The 18381-nt window shown below is 44.6% G+C and overlaps 1 protein-coding gene across 2 annotated transcripts in view; it reads right to left on the reverse strand.

The window, feature by feature from the left end:
* Positions 1 to 18381, reverse strand: part of LOC144509317 (uncharacterized) — a 201626-nt gene that overhangs the window by 10246 nt on the left and 172999 nt on the right. Inside the window, exon 11 of one of the 2 annotated variants that reach the window (XM_078237978.1) lies at positions 16063 to 16196. The exons of the other annotated variant lie outside the window; for it this stretch is intronic. Within the exon in view, the coding sequence (XP_078094104.1) occupies positions 16063 to 16196 (134 nt within the window). The remainder of the gene's footprint in view (positions 1 to 16062; positions 16197 to 18381) is intronic. 2 annotated transcript variants of the gene reach the window in all.

Here is an 18381-nt window from a genome sequence, read left to right on the forward strand (position 1 = left end):
AGCACTGCTGCTTCACAGTTCCTGGGACCTGGGTTCGAATCCTGGCTCGGGTCGCTGTCTGTGTGGAGTTTGCACATTCTCCCTGTGTCTGCGTGGGTTTCCTCCGGGTGCTCTGGTTTCCTCCCACAGTCCAAAGATGTGCGGGGTAGGTTGATTGGCCATTCTAAATTGCCCCTTAGTATCCTGGGATGCATAGGTTAGAGGGGTTAGTGGGTAAATATGTAGGGATATATGGATAGGGCCTGGGTGGGATTGTGGTTGGTGCAGACTCGATGGGCCGAATGGCCTCTTTCTGCACTGTAGGATTCTATGTTCAACAGGTGGGCCACTCCAATGATAAGGACTAGTAATAGCGCCACCCTGCTGATCTCACATGTTTCCTCCTCCACTGCAATTTTGGAGTGGCCATGGCTGCAGTCCACCCTTAGGTTCCCTGCATCCACTTGGAGTTGTGGGTTCTCCAGCAATAATGAAAAGCAGAGTTCGGAGCATGAGAAATGAACTGATTGCTGAGGATGAAGGGTGAAGATTTAAGCAGCATTACTATAGAGAATGGGTACACTAGGATGAGGGTGAGGTTAATTGTTGTTTGTTGAGATGGAGATTTGAGGAGGAAGCTAAGGAGAAAGAAATGGTGCGACAGTCAGAAGAATGCTGTGCATGAGAATGCTCGGGAGGCGAGAGTGATGGCTGTCAGCCAAGAGTTGCAGGAAATTCAATTTGCCGGACTTTGAGGTCATTAAATCTTACTTGACCACTGCTTCCGTCCTTGGCGCACATTGCTGCTGCTCACTGTATCTGCTACTTAAAGCCATGCCTGCTTGGTTAGGCCTCCTCCTTTTGTCATAGTCACAGAGGTATACAGCATGGAAACAGGCCCTTCGGCCCAACTTGTCCATGCCACCCAGTCCCATATCCCTCTATACCAACGTTTAAATGTTTTTTAAAAAACAAAACTGTACCCGCTCTACTACTACCTCTGGCAGCTCATTCCAGACCTTGTGTATGAAAACATTGCCCCTCTGGATCCTTTTGTATCTCTCCCTTCTCACCTTAAACGTATGCCCATGTCATCAGTAAAGAGAACTTTTCTTCTTACCCTTTCTACATTCAACATTACCTCCAGGGATAGTCTGACAATCGGCCTGGACGTCTTGTCTCTGCCATATCACCATTCTGTATCAGTTTCCTCTTTCTCACTGTGATATTCAATGTTTCACTCAGTTCTGACATTGAGAGTCCTGCCAACATCGCTTTAAATAGAAATCATTGCTTGTTTAGACATGTCCTTCCTGCCCATAATTTCTGATCGGTCAGGGAACTTGGAGACAGGATGATAATGCTGTGGCTGAGGGAAAGAGCTTCTGCAAAGCTTGCCAATTAGTGAATCAGGTTCCCAATATCCCATCAGGAAGTCAGTTGATAAAATTCTGGTTTCTAGCAGTATCCATCATCGGCTTTTTGCAAGCCATTTGCCGCAATCAGCATGACTCACATTGTTGAAATCCATTATTTACCTCACTCAGGTACCGAAGAATTGAAAGACACATTATCACTACATGATTACCTGCTTCACTAATGACCTAACTATTCATACCTATTATAATAGTGACAACAATAACAATGAAATGGTGCTATGATTTTGGGGGGCACACAGGACATGTTCAAACATTACATATTCAAATATATGTATCTCAAGAAAATATTTTCAAACAGAGAAAAAGGAAATAGTCATTTTGAATTTCATGGTGACAAACCAATTTATGGTGGTTTGTTAGTACAGAACTTGGGCAATGCTGAATAAAGAGACTTGTTGAAACTTTTTGTCTTGCACTCACCAGGGCACTTTGCAAGAATACCAATGTAACTGCATGAGAAGAAAGTGCTGATTGGTTGGCAACTGGACTCCTAATGGTAGAGGCATTGCCATGGACACTGCACCAGGTGACTGACAGTTAACTGCCAAGCATTGTTTGAAATTTCAACGAGGCAGTTTGACCTTGATTGTTTTAGGTATTGCCCTGAACATTTGGTCAACTAATGGATGTCACTTATCTTGTTTAGCTGAATTAGGCGCTGTGTGTGTACATGTTCTTACTGGCTGCAAAGAACAGGATAGTGTGTATTAATATATGTTGCTTCCAGTACACGCAAATGCGCCACATTACAAGCCTGACTATCTTAAATTGATTGTCTGCGTAATTCTTAGCATGCTGAGGATTATTTAGCAAATGTTGTCCAATTGCAGAATCAGGGACACTTTGTTTTGAGTTTTGCATACACGTGCTGGTTGAGTATGGTCTGTATTTTGCCTGTTGTGAACAGCAGCTGGGGTACATTATTTTGACACGATCCGCCAGTCTTTGGGATGTACGGCCTACATACTGGCACTGAAATTCAGATACCACATTACTCATTTGTGTGAGAGGCAGAACATCATTTTGGCTTGACGGCAACATTCTGTTAGTGGTGAATACCAACTAGCACATCAAGGAAAGGGAGTTCATTTGACTGCTCCATCTGAAAGGTGAATTTGAATACAGCATGGAGCCCATTGAGACATGTAAGGAAATTATTACATGCAGCTGTGATTTAAATATAGCAAAGATATCATCCACATATTGGAAATATGCAAAGGGTAGGAGGTTAGGTGTCGTTTCATCAAAGACACGTTTCTCATCTTTCTCAACAAAGAGCTAGATCTTGAGGAGATCCCATGGCAACACCATCTACGTGGGCACACATGTGTCATTGAAACTGAACTCAAATGGCTGAATTGCCGGGTTCATAAATTCAAAGAATATTGATTCACGCAATGGTGGCAGGTCAAGATCACAATGATATAGTGCTGCTATTTTCAGCAAAATTAATTTATGAAAGAGCTGTGAAAAATGTATGGAGATTTACATTTTTATGGGTACAAATCTAACCATTCTTAAAGTGTCTTGGAAATGTTGGCAAAGACAACAGTCAGCTATCTCATAATTTACAGCTGCAGGTCATTTTCAGTTCAAATAGAATCCGTGGTGAACTCGACTAGCAACTGTCATGTTCTGATGCTGGAACGTCTGCCACAGTAACCAGAGGCCCAGGCAGCGGGGAGAGAACATAGAACCACAGTGCAAGGCAGGTACAGGAAGCTGCCAGCCACCGATCAGATCAAGTGTGAGAAAGCTTGAGGCGGGGGAGGGGAGCAGGGCCACCGTCTCCTTCCACTACGACTCCTTCGGCCATCCCTCTGGCTCTTTGTGCGGACCCTCTCCAGTTCTGTCTGCAGTTCCTCTCCATCCCCCCCATCCACAGGCCAAGCCCCATCCACAGCACCTCCTGGGTTAGGGGCTCAGCCCTTGCAAATTGTCAAAAATGTGTCCAGGTTCTGTAGAGAGAGAATGAGACCGAGCGGGGAAAAAGAGCAGAGACCGAGCGGGGAAAGAGAGCAGAGATCGAGCGAGGAAAGAGAGCAGAGACCGAGCGGGGAAAGAGAGCAGAGACCGAGTGAGGAGGGGGAGGGGGAGAGAGAGAGACAGACAAGCAGACAGATAGAAAGGAAAAGGAAAACAAGCTAAAAATTGAGCTGAGTTCAACTCAACTATACTGTGGGTGAGACACAGAAGGTGTGATAGTCAGTTTGGATGATTTAGTGTTATATAATTTGAATTTATATAGTGGGTTCTATTTTACTATTTTGGTTCCAAGTGCTGGGCGGACTTGAAACTGGGAGTGTTTCAGATTTGATTTTTAGACCCGTTCTCAGATGCCCCATACGCACTCTGCCTGAAAAATATCAGCGAGTCCGAATCATGCTGCAGAAGTCTGTGGGCGGGGCTTAACGTGCCCAAAATCCTGCAGCTCTGATCGGCACGTCCAATTGCACATGCGCAGAAAAAAAATGATAGAATAATGCTCCCCTGCCACATCCCTCCCGGGTTGGATAATGCCTCCCCTTGGCCCCGACAGGCATTGCCCCACCCCCACACCATCCTCCCCACACGCCCGCCACCCAGACCGATCGCAGGCCCCTCCCCCACCGATCTCAGGCAGAGTGGCAGCGGACCCCCCCTTTCCCCACTGATCTCAGGCAGAGTGGCAGCGGACCCCCTTCCCGCCCCCCACACTGATCACAGACAGAGTGGCAGCGGACCCCCCCCTTCCCACTGATCTCAGGCAGAGTGGTAGCGGACCATCCCCCCACCCCCACCGATCCCAAGCAGAGAGCCGTTGGAACCACCTCCACCCCCTCCCCCCACTAACGGAGCGTCCAAATCGGACTTCTATGCAGCATGTCTGTTTTGGGCCGATTCCAGATGGGCGAACACGGTGGTAAAGGGGAAAGTGCCGGTAAAGTTGAGCGTGCAGCCCATTAAGTCAATTTAAATGCTGTTTTGGGCACGGGCCCAATCGTGGCCATTTTTGGGCCTTGGTAAAGGGGCTATTGGTGCGGAGGCGGGCGCTACTTGCCTCACGCCTGACTTTACCAAGTTTTCACACCTGAAAATTGGTGCAATGTGATGGTAAAATCGACCCAGTATTTCTGTTATATTCAGTGATTTGTTTTTGGAAGTTATTCCAGCTCGGAATGAACAGTGCTGCACAAGTATGGTACAGTATTTCAACTTGTATATTGGTTTTTGAAATTCCATTATAATTATAATGACCAGGAGAGACATCTTAATTCACATTGAAGTGATCTTATTTTTCAATGGTTCTGCTTCAATAGTGAGGAAATCCTCTATTAAATTTGATGCAGGTCTACTTTAATGAATGTTCATTACTGACATAATAAGCAATTATTCATATATATTGGAAGAGCAGTGACTGTCAATATCAATCCCTCCTACTTGGGTAACATGAGAATTAAATAGTATGTTGCAACCAATAATTCTAACTCATACTTTGGTAAAAGACCAGCCTGGGGTGGGGAGATTGACCCGGCCTGCTTATTGCATAGAAAGCATCTCTCCAATTTCATCATACCTACTCATTTGATGATCTCTGCATTCAGCCGGTGTTAACTGTACTTTTCATTGTCTGGGCACATCAGCAGAGGGCCAATATTGTGTGGCTAGCATAAAACTAGAATATTCTTTATAAGCCTAGTGACCTTCCCCCCCCCCCCCCCCCCCTACATTAACCACATTTCCTCATATCCTTCTTCCTGTAAAGAACTCCATTATATTCTCTCAGTTTCTTCATCCCCGCGCACATCTATTCTGATGATGCAACCCTTCCATACCATTAATTTACATCTTCTGGCTGAATACACAGATCATCGGTGGGGGGGTGAATTTCAGTCCCCAGCATATCTTGGGGGTGCTTCCCATTTACACTGCCCTAGAGCTTGCAAGTTCCAGCCCCTTTTCTTTTGATTGAGCACTTTACAGTATTCTGGGCTCAATAGAGCTCAACAATTTCAAAACATAACTTCTGCCTCTCATTTTGTTTTCCTTTGTTGCATATTCCGGTCTGAATCTGGTTTTTCTTTTGTTTCTGTTCTCAGGCAGCAGTTCTATTATTATTCTACCTTTCACAGTCCCTCTGGACAATTCTTTTGTTTCTTCACTTGTCCAATTACTACTCCCTTTGCTTGTCATTTAATGTCACTGATTTTCCACCATATCCAGACCTTCCCTTCTGTTTTTCTTTGCCCCCACCCCCGCACAATTTTACCTACTTAAAATCCACAACATTTCTAACTTTTCCCAATTCCGGAGAAAGGTCATAGACCTGAAAATTTAACTTGGTCTCTCTCCACAGATGCTGCCAGATCTGCTGAGTATTCCCAGAATTTATTTCAGATTTTCAGGATTTGCAGTAGTTTGCTTTTGTATCAGTTAAAACGATCCTACACTGCTTAAAGCACTACTTAAAAATCTCCTAAAGTAGAGGTGGATGGTCGCTGGAGCAGGTGCTGGCAGTCATGGAAGTGACTGGTCTGGGAAACAGTGAAGAACGGCACAATGGGAGAGCAAGTGGATTCCAAAGTTTTCCAATGTTGCACTACATGCTTTGATGGAGGAGGTGGAAAGTAGGAGAGATGTCCCGTGTCCGTGGAGAATGACAGAGATGGGGAAGAGGAGAGGTGTGGGGAAGGGAAGAAAGCCCTTCAAACATATGGTCAAAAAGCAGCAGGTGCAGAGCGCTGTGGCGATCAAGCTCTAAGGACCTGGATGCAGTGCCATGAAAAGGTCAATTTGAATTGAATCTTCAAATGTCCTAGCCAATCATCCAGTAGCCTTAGGCATTGCTCAAATCATAACACTCCCCTCACTCACTTACCAGATCAAGAGTTTTACCTATATTCATTATGCTTCACCTCTCACAGTTAGCAGTGTTACTAAGGTTCACACTGCCAGCTATTCAATGATAGTCGCATCAAGCAAAATAGCTCACACGACACTCACTGATACACATCCCTTTCTGTTTCAGGACAATGTAGTGCACAACTGGAGGCAACCGTTATGGAGATTGTGCTGGCCAGAATTGAAAAAGCTATTGCTGAGGCCATGGTCAGAGGCAGGCTAAAGCCATCGAAGATCACAGTATCCTTGCACCTAATCCTCGTATTCACATTCCCCTTCCTCCTCATCCCACAATCAGTTCTGATTTACAAGCTGCAGATAGTGTAAACCTTCACCTCTTACTTTACCCCTTCCCAGCCCACACCACACCCTTGCCCCTTAGCCTTTCAGATACTGAAGTATAAGAACCTGGTCAGGCAATAAAGGAACAAGAAGAAAAGAGTGATGATGAAGATGCAGCACTGTCACTTTATTTCACACTCTCAGCCACCAGCTACTTACTGCATGTATCTTAAACGATAGATTAGATCAGTGCTTCCCAAATTATTTTCCAGCATGTTCCTCATTTTAACACTTGAAAATTAACATAACCTTACACACCAGCGCACACAAATCGGTAATAAAGTAGCGTAGTCCGTACAGCAGAACCATGTTTTGTGTGGCAGCATGGCTCTCACTGTGTGTACGTGTGTATGGGTTACACACCACAATCATCAATCATGTCCTCAGCAGATAGCTCTTCTCACCCAGTAGCCAGTCTTTGGTTTGACTTGGTGACTCAAATGCAGCTGGCACAGTGGACTGTCAGCGCTCCGAAAGCTAGTGGCATTTGCTACCAAATAAACCTGTTGGACTTTAACCTGGTGTTGTCAAGACTTCTTACAGTCGACTGCCACAGATAGTCACACACCAGCTGGATGCAGAGGGAATCACTTTTGGTTCTGGCACAGAGAAGAGTTGATATGTGACTGCTGAAAAGCAATGTGTCTGCAGTCAACGGCAGCCTGCACCTTATAAAAGCTGTACATTTGATCCACCTGCTTGTCTTTGGCAAGTGGATCAAATGCAGTTAGCTCTCTTTGAATAGAGAGTCTCAGTGACTACCCTGACTGATCTGAGGACAGCAAACTATGAAATGTTGCAAACATTACCAGCTGTAGTCTGGAAGGAGCTAGATGCATTAAAGTTTTTCGGCACAGTTACCTTCAGATCTACTGGCAATGCAATGGTTGCCTTGCTTCCGAGGGTGCAGTTTTGGCTGCAGTAGGTGGCAGATTTTGGTTAGGACATCCTTACTGAAGCGCAGATGCTTTAGCTATTATTCTTTGCTGAGCTTCAGGTAGGAGAATTCCTCCATGAACCCCCTGGTCAGATATGACCTTCTACACAGAACCCTAACTGCTACCTCACTTTTTCAGCACGCTTTGTGTGGCTTCTATTCATTCTCCAAGTAATACTGCATTCCAAACAGATTGCCAGCTACTGTACCATGTCTAGAATCAACTGGCTTGTGCAGAAACTTTGAAGTCCTTCAGCACCTGCCACACCATTCCCTGCAGACCTTTGTGACATGAATCAATTCCAGAAAGCACTGAGTGCTTGTAGGAACAGCCAGAAAAAAAACAACCAGAAACTAAACTGTAAGTAGTTGCTGATGCCTTTCCAAATTGCAGGTGTGGGTCTTTCCTGGTACGGAATGTGTGTTCAGTTGTGCCAAGTTAAAGAAGGTGCTGGCTGCAATATTGAGCTCCAAAATGGCCCCACGAGCATCAAATCATTGTCTCACTCTGACTGACATCACACTCTGCTTATTCTGCATACCTCTGCTGGATGTTCACTGTGGGCCAGGCTAACAATTGTACCAAGATTTAATCTGGTGTGATTTGCCACACACGGATCCATGTATGCCAGTGATGCTGTTTCAGAGCTCTAAGGGCATTCATGGCACCCAAAACATGGATGCCAACAAGCCCAATATCTTGCCCTGGATATTTATTTACTTCACATTGGTGCAAAAGAAAATATTTCTGATTTCATGGAGGACTAGTGTAAATTCTTGGTTGCATCACTCTATTTTCTATATTAATTTCATAAATGTTCTTTTGTTATTTGACAGAAAAGATTGGATTAAATAAATCAATTCCAGAAATATTCTTATGTCACTAGTTCCTATCCTGAGGCAATATTATATGATAGCGGTATTACCTAGAAAATGGTCCCTTATTAAGCAGTTGCTTTTTAGCCTTCTTGCGGCATAAAATAAAATATTGATTGAGCCTGTGTGTTCATCAAACACATTAACTTGAAAGACAAGTTATTGATTTTAAATAATTTATCTAACTTACTAACTCAAGAGCCCATTTCTGTGCACCACGATTGCTTTTGGAGCTCCAAAATGTATGTGCACACTTTTGGAGCTGATCACATCAGGCACCACGGGCGGGATTTCCGGCTGCACTCACCTCCAGACTAGAAAATCCCACCTGAGGTTAATGGAACTTTGCATGTTCTGTGTCCCGCCCGCTACAATTCCTGGGGCAGGCGGGACAGGAAAATTGCACCCCATAAGTGAGTGTGCTTGTATGTGCACAGTGTACATCCATCAGAAGTATGCAGAGGAGCTAGATCATAACTTCAATCAGTGTCCAATGCTGAGCAAATGTTGTCACCACCATTTGAGAGCTCAACACTCCAGCTAACACTTTCTCTTAAGCATAACTGAACATACATTCAGCAGCAGGCAGGTTATCCCCATCAATGCTATTTTAAGAGTTCATCAACTACTTACAAATTAGTTGTTTTTTGATATTTTCTGTCTGTTGCTATATTTAATCAAGTGTCTGGTGCTTTCTATGACTGTTTCAAGTTTGAATGAAGCTTTGTGGCAGGTGCTCAAGATGTTTTTGCTGACCTCAAGGCTTCTGTCAAGCCAGTTGGTCCCACTAGGCATTCCTCTTGGAACAGTAGGATTTGGAGAATGAACCACAGGTAGCCTCCAGTTGGGCAGAGTTAACATCTGACACCTGCAAAGTGATGTGCCTGCAGTCAGTGGCACACTGCACATAGGCTAGCCAGCAATCCCAGCATAGCCACATGCTCCCTCTACCTGATGAGGGAGGAGGAAGCACCATCAAATAAGGGGAGGCAGTGGGTAGTGGAATTGTCACTGGACTAGTAATCCAGAGCAAAATCTGGGGACACAGATTCAAATCCCACCACGGCAAATGGTGAAATTTGAATTCAATGAAAATCTGGAATTAAAAGTCTAGTAACAATCATGAAACCATTGTCGATTGTTGTAAAAACCCATTTGGTTCACTAATGTCCTTTAGGGAAGGACATTTGCTGTGCTTACCTGGTCTGGTGAATCCAGATCCACAGCAATGTAGTTGGCTCTCAAATGCCTTCTGAAATGGAGGGAAATTAGAGATGGGCAATAAAATGCAGGCCCAGTCAGCAAAGTCCACATTCCATGAATGAATTAAAAGAGTAGGGGAATAGAGTTCTCAGCAGGAGTTATCATAGAAATCATAGAAACCCTACAGTGCAGAAGGAGGCCATTCGGCCCATCGAGTCTGCACCGACCACAATCCCACCCAGGCCCTACCCCCACATATTTACCCGCTAATCCCTCCAACCTACGCATCTCAGGACTCCAAGGGGCAATTTTTAACCTGGCCAATCAACCTAACCCGCACATCTTTGGACTGTATATATATGCTCAGCTTCTCATGGAGAAATTTTCCTCCCTAAACCTCAGCAAGGAACAATATGGAAGACATAAAACAGTGCTTTAAATCGGGACGTCCTCACTAAAATTTGCCACTGCAGCCACAACTTCAATGTTGTGGCACAGTAGGGAATTGCACTGCCATTAACTGTGAAGATGAGTGCTGGCTTCTTCCAGACTACTGCTGCTGATGTTTGCGACATCTGAGTTTGCCATTGAATGTAATGTCAGGGATGCCACTGAAACTCTCTCTTCAAAGAGAGCTAAACCATATGTTATTTTAATTTTCCTTAGAGAAGCAGGCAGAATGAGTTTGCAGCTTTGCTAGGATTGTGGGCTCGGCTATGGTGCAGTTTGTCATTGGCCGTACGCACATCACTTTGTGAGTGACACATATCAACTTGGCTTTTTATTAGAACTGAAACAGACTTCACTCCCTCAATGCCAAGCTGGCGTGAGATCATAAGCAGTGAATCATGCTGCTTAATACCTGGTATCCTGGCAGCAATCAGAATACTTCCATCTGCAGCAGACAGCTGAACAATCTGCATTTAAGCCAATGTGACAAATCAAATGGCTGGCTACTGAGCAATGTGGGTTATCTGTTGACGACATGGCACCCATTGGGGATACAGTGGGGGATTCAGAAGCAGCAGAGGCAGCTCCCTAACAGTTGTCTGGAACAGAGGGAGCTGTCCAGGTCAAAGAAATAAACTGTGGGAAATAATGGGTTCTGCACCTGCTGGCTATGTCAGGTGGAGCACGGTTCTCGGATGATTGCCTGGGAATCCTTGTGGAGGAGGTCAGTAGGCAGCAAATTGGGACACTCCACATAGATCACTACTGACCCCTGGAAGGAGCAAAAGGCATAGAGATTGAGGGGCTACTGTGAACTTTAGAGCCACTGGCATGGGGTGGCCACCCACACCATAGAACCACAGAGTCCCTACAGTGCAGGAGGTGGCAATTTGATGGATCAACTGCACCAACTCTCCAAAAAAGCAGCTTATCCAAGAGTACCATCAAATTTCAGAAAATTGACATCAATTTTTTATCTGAGTTCTGTGTGACCTCACCTCTCGGTGAGCTGGCAACTTTGCGAAACTTGAGCATTCCATTGTATGTGCCCAATGATTCACATGCCTCTGTGCTATTCTCTAAATAATGCTCAGATTCAGTGTCTGATCTGCGGCTGCGAGTGTGAAATTGAATGATAATACATCTTCATCCTCACTATATTCTTGTTGCTCCACCACTACCTGACCAGATTGCACATCATGGGTGTCTGAAAGGAGAATGACACAAGGTAAAGTTGTGGTGCTGGAAGGAGGAAAGGTAAGAGGTCCATGTCCACTCTATTTGCATAGAATGAGAGGGCAGTGAGATTGAGAAGGATGGTTAAGTATGAGGATATTGCCATGGCCATTGTCAATGGTTTCAGTTCATCCATTGAGCATATTTTTAACAAAGGCCATTGCAACAATAGCCAGCACCATCTCCTCAAAATTGGTTAGGACACGCAGACGTGCTTGCTTGCTTCCTGTTGCCTCCAGTTGTGCATCACTTTGTACTTTCCTTCCCTTTCACAGACAAATGCATTAGTGAATGTCATGCAATTTATCTGGTTGATGTAGCTGTCATTAATGGTAGTGTGGGTAGGCTGTGCTATGTGGATGTGAGACATGCAGCAATGCTAAATGTGTAATGGTGTGATGGAACATTTGAATGTTAGATATGAATCCTGATTGATAGAGATTGGTAAATGATGTGGGTAAATTGAGTAGAGTTTGAGGTTAGTAGTGCAGTTGGTGAGATATGACATTTGAAGATGTGTTCACTGACCTTGACCACTAATCCGAGGCCATTGAGTTTCTTGAAACACTGTATCCAGGTCCTGTAGGTTTCGCTCCAGAGCTGTGTCCAAGACTTTGGGTCCTGTGCACTCCAACGTTATGCCATTCCTCACTCATTACCAGGTCCGAGTCACCTCCCATACAACTGTCAACATCTGCTCCACTCACAACGCACCTCCTTCTGCAGGCTAGCTTTAAGTGATGCTAACCATTCACGATACTGGCCTATGCTGATGATTCCATTCAATAATCACACATCATGATCCCTGCCACTGTTTTTCTGGGCGACTCAATTTAGCCACCTTTCTCTATAAATCATTTGTCCCATTTCATCATTGCACTGTTTACCTTTGAGGTACTGCTATATTATCTGTAACATCACAGCAATATACCTCCGATTACATGGGTGGAATTTATTGGTTGCAGCAGCTCTTTCCAGGAGCCCCAGTGGGATTAAATCCCAATCTGGCAGTCTGCTGCCTGCTGTCAGGGTTCCTGGGTTCTGCAGGGGAATTGCCCAACTCCATGAGCTGCCAGACAATAGGTTGGCAGCGCCACTGCAAGCAGTGGCCACTACCATAAGCCGAGGAGAACTGTCACTGAAACTCTGGAACACAGTTAAGTAGGATGGAATCGTTGACGCCAGTCAAGCAGGCCTCAGTGAGGCTGGGCAGGTGGGCTGGTGCAAAGGACAGGGGGTGTCTTCCCATTGCAAGTTTTTCTGTTGAGCATAGGGTGCCCAAGCAGGAAGGACCATTCCAACCAAGTTGCAGGCATGCGCCAGAGTCTACCTGGTAGCTTGCCAACATGGCAAGGTCGCACCTGCCTCTGGTGAAATATCAGCAACAGAAAGATTCTCCACCCGGAGCCTTTCCATCCCATTGTACAGTCTGCCCTGCCTCCCAGCCTGCTCACGGGGTGATGCATTAAATTTCATTTGTGCGTATTCACGTGTGCGTATGTGTATGAGAGAGAGAAATTGAGAACAATATCACTTAATTGTAGCAACCAAAAGGCATATAATTATCTGCATTTTGAATTTCAAGTTCGAAAACAAGGGGTTCTTAAGCTGATGTTTCTCTGTGCTTCAATCCAATTCCCAGTTGGTTGAGAGCATAACACAAAACAATTTTTTTATTCAGCACAACAAGCACTCAGTAAGTTTAGTGCTAAACAGCAAGGATGGAAGGGAGACAAATTAAAGGCAGGGTAGCAAAATAAATTAATTTGCGACAGATGCTCTGTAAGAGACTACAAAATTTAATGAACAGAAATTGCTACTGAATGCAGCAGCCAAACTCTTGATATGTGCTCCAGGTATCTAAAACTCCCTGCCTGTAGCTTGAATTTGTATAAAGCAATTATTTTGTGCTACAACATGAAAGTACAGTATACTATGATTTTAGTTTAACTTTTTAATATTTTCAATGTTTTATGATTGCACATGGAGAATAAAACATGTTGCATGGACTGGTATATTTACATGTGGACCTTGTTCATTTTCTAAAACTGGAGAGCATTTTAAACCATAAAAATGGGTCAGTTCAGGTTGGGTAAGTGGGAAAGGTGGAGTTGTCAAAGTCCGGAAAATCTGTTGCCCAATCCGAATCTACATCACATCAATATCCCCTGTCAGTGGTGTGGCCACATGCAAATGTTTCTGTGTAGGCTGTGCACCTGTGGCCTCTAAGTTGCTGCATGTGTGTGGCCACATAAAAGAAAATTAAGTGTCTGCACGCCTGACGTTATCAGCAATATACTACGACAAAGGTTAGGGGGTATGTTGTTTCCAACCAGCTCATTTCTGGCTTTACTGAGGCTGGAAGCTGAACAGATGACACTCCAGGGAGGCAGGTTCAAATTTTAAATATGAAAATGAAGCTGTGGTCAGCAAGAGATGAGAAGACACAGGTCACGAGTGCCTTTATGTCTACCTCTTCGAACCAGTTGTCTGTCTGGGTACCTTCCATGGTCAGACACTCCTCCCATGAATTCTCCTCCAATGTCTCTGACCAGCTCCCCCACCATGAGACTGCCAAACCGCACCCCACCACCAAACCTCGAATGCCTCCCACTACATGGTCCCAATCCCCCGCACCATGAGCCCCACAATTCCAGGCACCTGACCTTCCCACCAGGCCTTGGGTGTAGCTCTGAGGCCTTTGATACCCTCCATCCACACTCCTGACCTCTCTCAATACCTCTATCCGCCCCACTACCAGCCCACCGAAATGCTCTCCAAGACCTCTGAGCACCCCATCAACCCACTTACCAACAATCCCTTCAATAATCCCTCCCCTTTGCATTATCGACCCCTCTCTACCTTCAAAATCAGCTGATTCTGTGTCCTTCACCAACTGTGGACTTAAAACTCTGTGTTTATGATGGAATCCCAATTTCTTGGTTCCCAGTGCGTCAAGTAGGTAAAACTTCAGCCCTTCCTTTCGTCATTGAGAAAAATGACTTTTTAATTGCAATCCACCTTTAAAATACTACCTTCTGTTTAGGAAAGCAAATTTCACTGTAAATTTGACAAGAAGACCCAAGCCTGGATTTTCCTCCTGGTTTGATTTAGTCCAGAAGTACAAGAGAAGTATACCTGTACCTGGAGGTTTCACTCTGACAAAACCCAATGCAATTTTCAACCTTGTCTATTTGCTTCAAATGTTCTCGATAGGTTCTCAGTGATATTATTGGCTACTCTTTGAAAACTCCTCTGGCAGCAGAAATATCTGCTGGTGCTGCAGCTGCATTAAACTGGCTGTGATTGTGAAATGTATCAAGGTACCCATCTTGTTTCTTTACCATAATAATATAAAAGCAGGAATCTGAAACAAAAATGGAAAATGCTGGAAAATCTCAGCAAGTCTAACAGCATCTGTGGAGAGAGAATAGAACCAACGTTTCTCGTCTGAATGACCCTTTGTCAGAGCTAAAGACAAAGAAAGAAATAGGACAGGATTTATATAGTAAGGGTGTGGGGGGGTGAAGTTGTGTAACTGATCAAGATGTCATGGACAAAAGGACAAAGGGGATCTAAATGGTGGTGATAATGGTTGAGAATGGTGCTAATAACATCCATTCAGATATTGGAATGTGTAACTGACAGAACATAGGTGCAGAGTGTCAAAGGACAACCTAAGGCATGTGGCAGATGGCCCTAGTGAAGCGGGCGGAAGAGGGGTGGTGAGAAACAAGATTTAGAAGTGGACAAATGAAACTATGGAAGAAATTAGAATATTAAAATATATAAAAAGAATATAAATAAATATAGAATAATGAGATAAAAAGAAATGAGATAAAAAGAAATGAAATAAAATAAAATAAATGGAAATGGAGTGGCGGTGGAGGAGAGAGTTCATGCTCTGAAGTTGTTGAACTCAATGTTCAGTCTAAAAGGCTGTAAATTGCCCATTCGGAAGATAAGATGCTGTTCCTCCAGTTTGTGTTGGGCTTCATTGGAACACTACAACAGGCCAAGGACGGACATGTGGACAGGAGAACAGGGTGGTGTGTTGAAATGGCAAGTGACAGGAAGGTCTGGGTCCTGCTTGAGGATGGACCAAAGGTGTTCTGCAAAGCAGTCACCCAGTTTGCATTTGGTCTCTCCGATGTAGAGTAGACTGCATTGGGAGGAGTGACTGCATTAGACCAGATTAAAGGAGGTGCACGTGAAGCACCCTGAGATGCCGAGCAGGAAGCAGGTAGAGGGATAAGTGTTGCACCTTCTACGACTGCTTGGGAAGATGCCATGCTGAGGTGTTGGGTGTGACGGAGGAGTGGACCAAGCTTATTAGTATGAGCCTGTATTTGTTCCTTGCTAAATGAAGACAAATAAGTGTTAAGTTTCATTCTGTGTTTAAAAGAAGTACATTTTTCATTGCAATGTCTTATGTAAATTGCCAAAACTGCCAATATGAAGCTCCCTTGTCAACTGAAAAACAGGACATGCCCTATGACATAAACATGCAGGGTACACTGGACTGCCGGGCAGCCTCCACTTTTTCAATAGATCATTGGGGGTAACATTATTTAAGTGGACCAGTATTTTATATTTCCGATTTAAATCCAGAAAGGTACATGGGATTTGAGTTGTTAACAATTTTTTTCTCGTCTAATGATTTTTTTTCTCCCCCTTTATCTTTATAACTTTCAAATGAAGTGATACGGTGAAGTTTACCTGCTCAGTGACATCTTTCCTCCATGGTGCCACATCCTGTCCATCACACCAGCCATTCCGTCCATACAGCCATGTACCATGTTCATTCGGGACCACACCATCTAACACCTTGTTAGCACAACCGAAAGGAGTACCTGGGTGGAATAAATGTGATATTTGGGTTTGTGTTCACTGTGTGTAAAATATCTATGGCCCAGATTTTTCTTTCGCAACAGCAGTGAATGCTGAGAAATTCATCACTGTGATTGAGGGACCCAACAGCATCCCAACTTCCAGTGAGATCATTTACGCTGAAGTCCGAAGGTTGTGCTATGCCTGAATGGGTTCCAGAGGTTATTCAAGTGGTAGGGACCTTTTACTCAAAAATTTGCCTATTTGTCCTCAATTTGTAGATTTTCCATGCAAACATTTAGGGTAAACACAGTAAGAGTTTTATATTTGGTAGCAAATGCCATTAGCTTTCGGAGCGCTGCTCCTTCATCAGATGGAGTAGATATCCACTCCATCTGACGAAGGAGCAGCGCTCCGAAAGCTAATGGCATTTGCTACCAAATAAACCTGTTAGACTTTAACCTGGTGTTGTTAAAACTCTTACTGTGTTTACCCCAGTCTAACGCCGGCATCTCCACATCATAACATTTAGGGTAATCAGAGATGTAAACCAAGGAGTCAGTCCTTCAAACATTTATGACCCCATCCACAAAATAAACAGACAATTACTGATTGTAACTCAATAAAAATGTTTTTCATGGTTCTCTTGGCAGTCGGAGCTTCCCTGGCTCCCTTACTCCCCCAGACCTCCTGTTCCTCAGTCTCACTAATGTTGTAAACAGAAATTGATGGAGGGGAAATACCAGTTTCTGATATCAGCAACATTGAAGAGCGGGGATAGCTGGGGGAAGAGGGGAAGCGGGCAAGAGCTAGGGGTGCCAGGGAGGGTTGGAGAGGAGCTGGGTGTTATTAATGCCCAAGAGCCCAGCAAACTTATAAAAACTGTTGTAGAGAAGTTAAAAATATTTAAACGTTTACAATTGTTTTAAAAAGTGCTCTGTTTGAAAATGTTAAAATCGTTAAGCAAAAATTGACCTGTGAGCATCATCAGCGACATTGTTACCTCCCACACCAACACGGGTCTCCAGCATCGGGGCATCAAGACCCTCCCGATCAATCCCCTGGTGGACCCCTGACATGCCCCTGCCCGTCACAACCCACCCACCCTTGCATGACACCCCCCTTGCATAGCTCCAACTGCACAATTCCCCCCTGCACAATCGTCCGCCATCCCCCCAACCCCCCGAACAATCCCACTTGCAGAGCGCCCCCTGCATAAGCCCCCTGTCATAGCCTCACCCCCACTCGGGCCCCATCCCCACTTAGGCGGGCATCCCTATGGCACTGTCCTGACACACTTATGGTGCCCAACCTGGCACTGCTAGGGTACCAGGTGGGCACTAACCTGCCATGCCCCCTACCACCCAAGAGCTTCAATGGCCTCCGATTCTCCTGGTGTGGCCATGATGCCTGGTCCCTGCCACTGCCCCATCAGTCTTCTCTTGATCATTAATAAAGTGATGGAAGGGATCACCAACAGTGCTATCAAGTGGCACTTGCAAGAACCTGTGCATTGACGTTCAGTCTGTGTCCTGCCAGGGTCACTCCATCGTGACTTTAGTTCAAACATGGACAAAAGAGCTAAATTCCAGAGGTGAGGTCAGACTGACTACCTTTAACATAAAAGCACAACGTGACCAATTGTGGCATCACAGAGCCCTAGAAAAATGGGAATCAATGGGAATCAGGGGAAATCCTGGTTGGATACCTAGCACAAAGGAAGAAGGTTGTGGTGATTAGCGATCAATCATCTTAGTTCCAGGACATCATGGCAGGGGTTCCTCAGGGTAGTGTCTTAGAAGGACAATGTCAGCAGATACATGGGAATAACACCAGCTGGAAACTCTCCTCCAAGTCTTGGAAATTTATCACTGTTCTTTCACTGTCACTGGGTCATAATCCTGAAACTCTCTTCATCACAACACTGTGGGTGTACTTCAGAAGTTTAAGAAGGTAGCTCACCACCACCTTCTCAAGGGTAATTAGGAATGTGCTATAAATGCTGCCTTTGCCAGTGACACCCACATCCCACAAATAAATTAAAAAACAACTTTTAAAAACCTAAAATCTGCAAAAGATTAGTGCTAGTTGGTGGAAACAAGGGCGTGGTGGCAAGTGGGTGTAAAATGGGATGGAAAGTTCGGGAGTTATGAGGATTTCAGACTGGTGAGTGATGAACATACACAGTTGCAAAAATGATACAAGTAA

Source organism: Mustelus asterias, chromosome 2, assembly GCF_964213995.1.
Source record: "Mustelus asterias chromosome 2, sMusAst1.hap1.1, whole genome shotgun sequence".
NCBI lineage: Eukaryota > Metazoa > Chordata > Chondrichthyes > Carcharhiniformes > Triakidae > Mustelus > Mustelus asterias.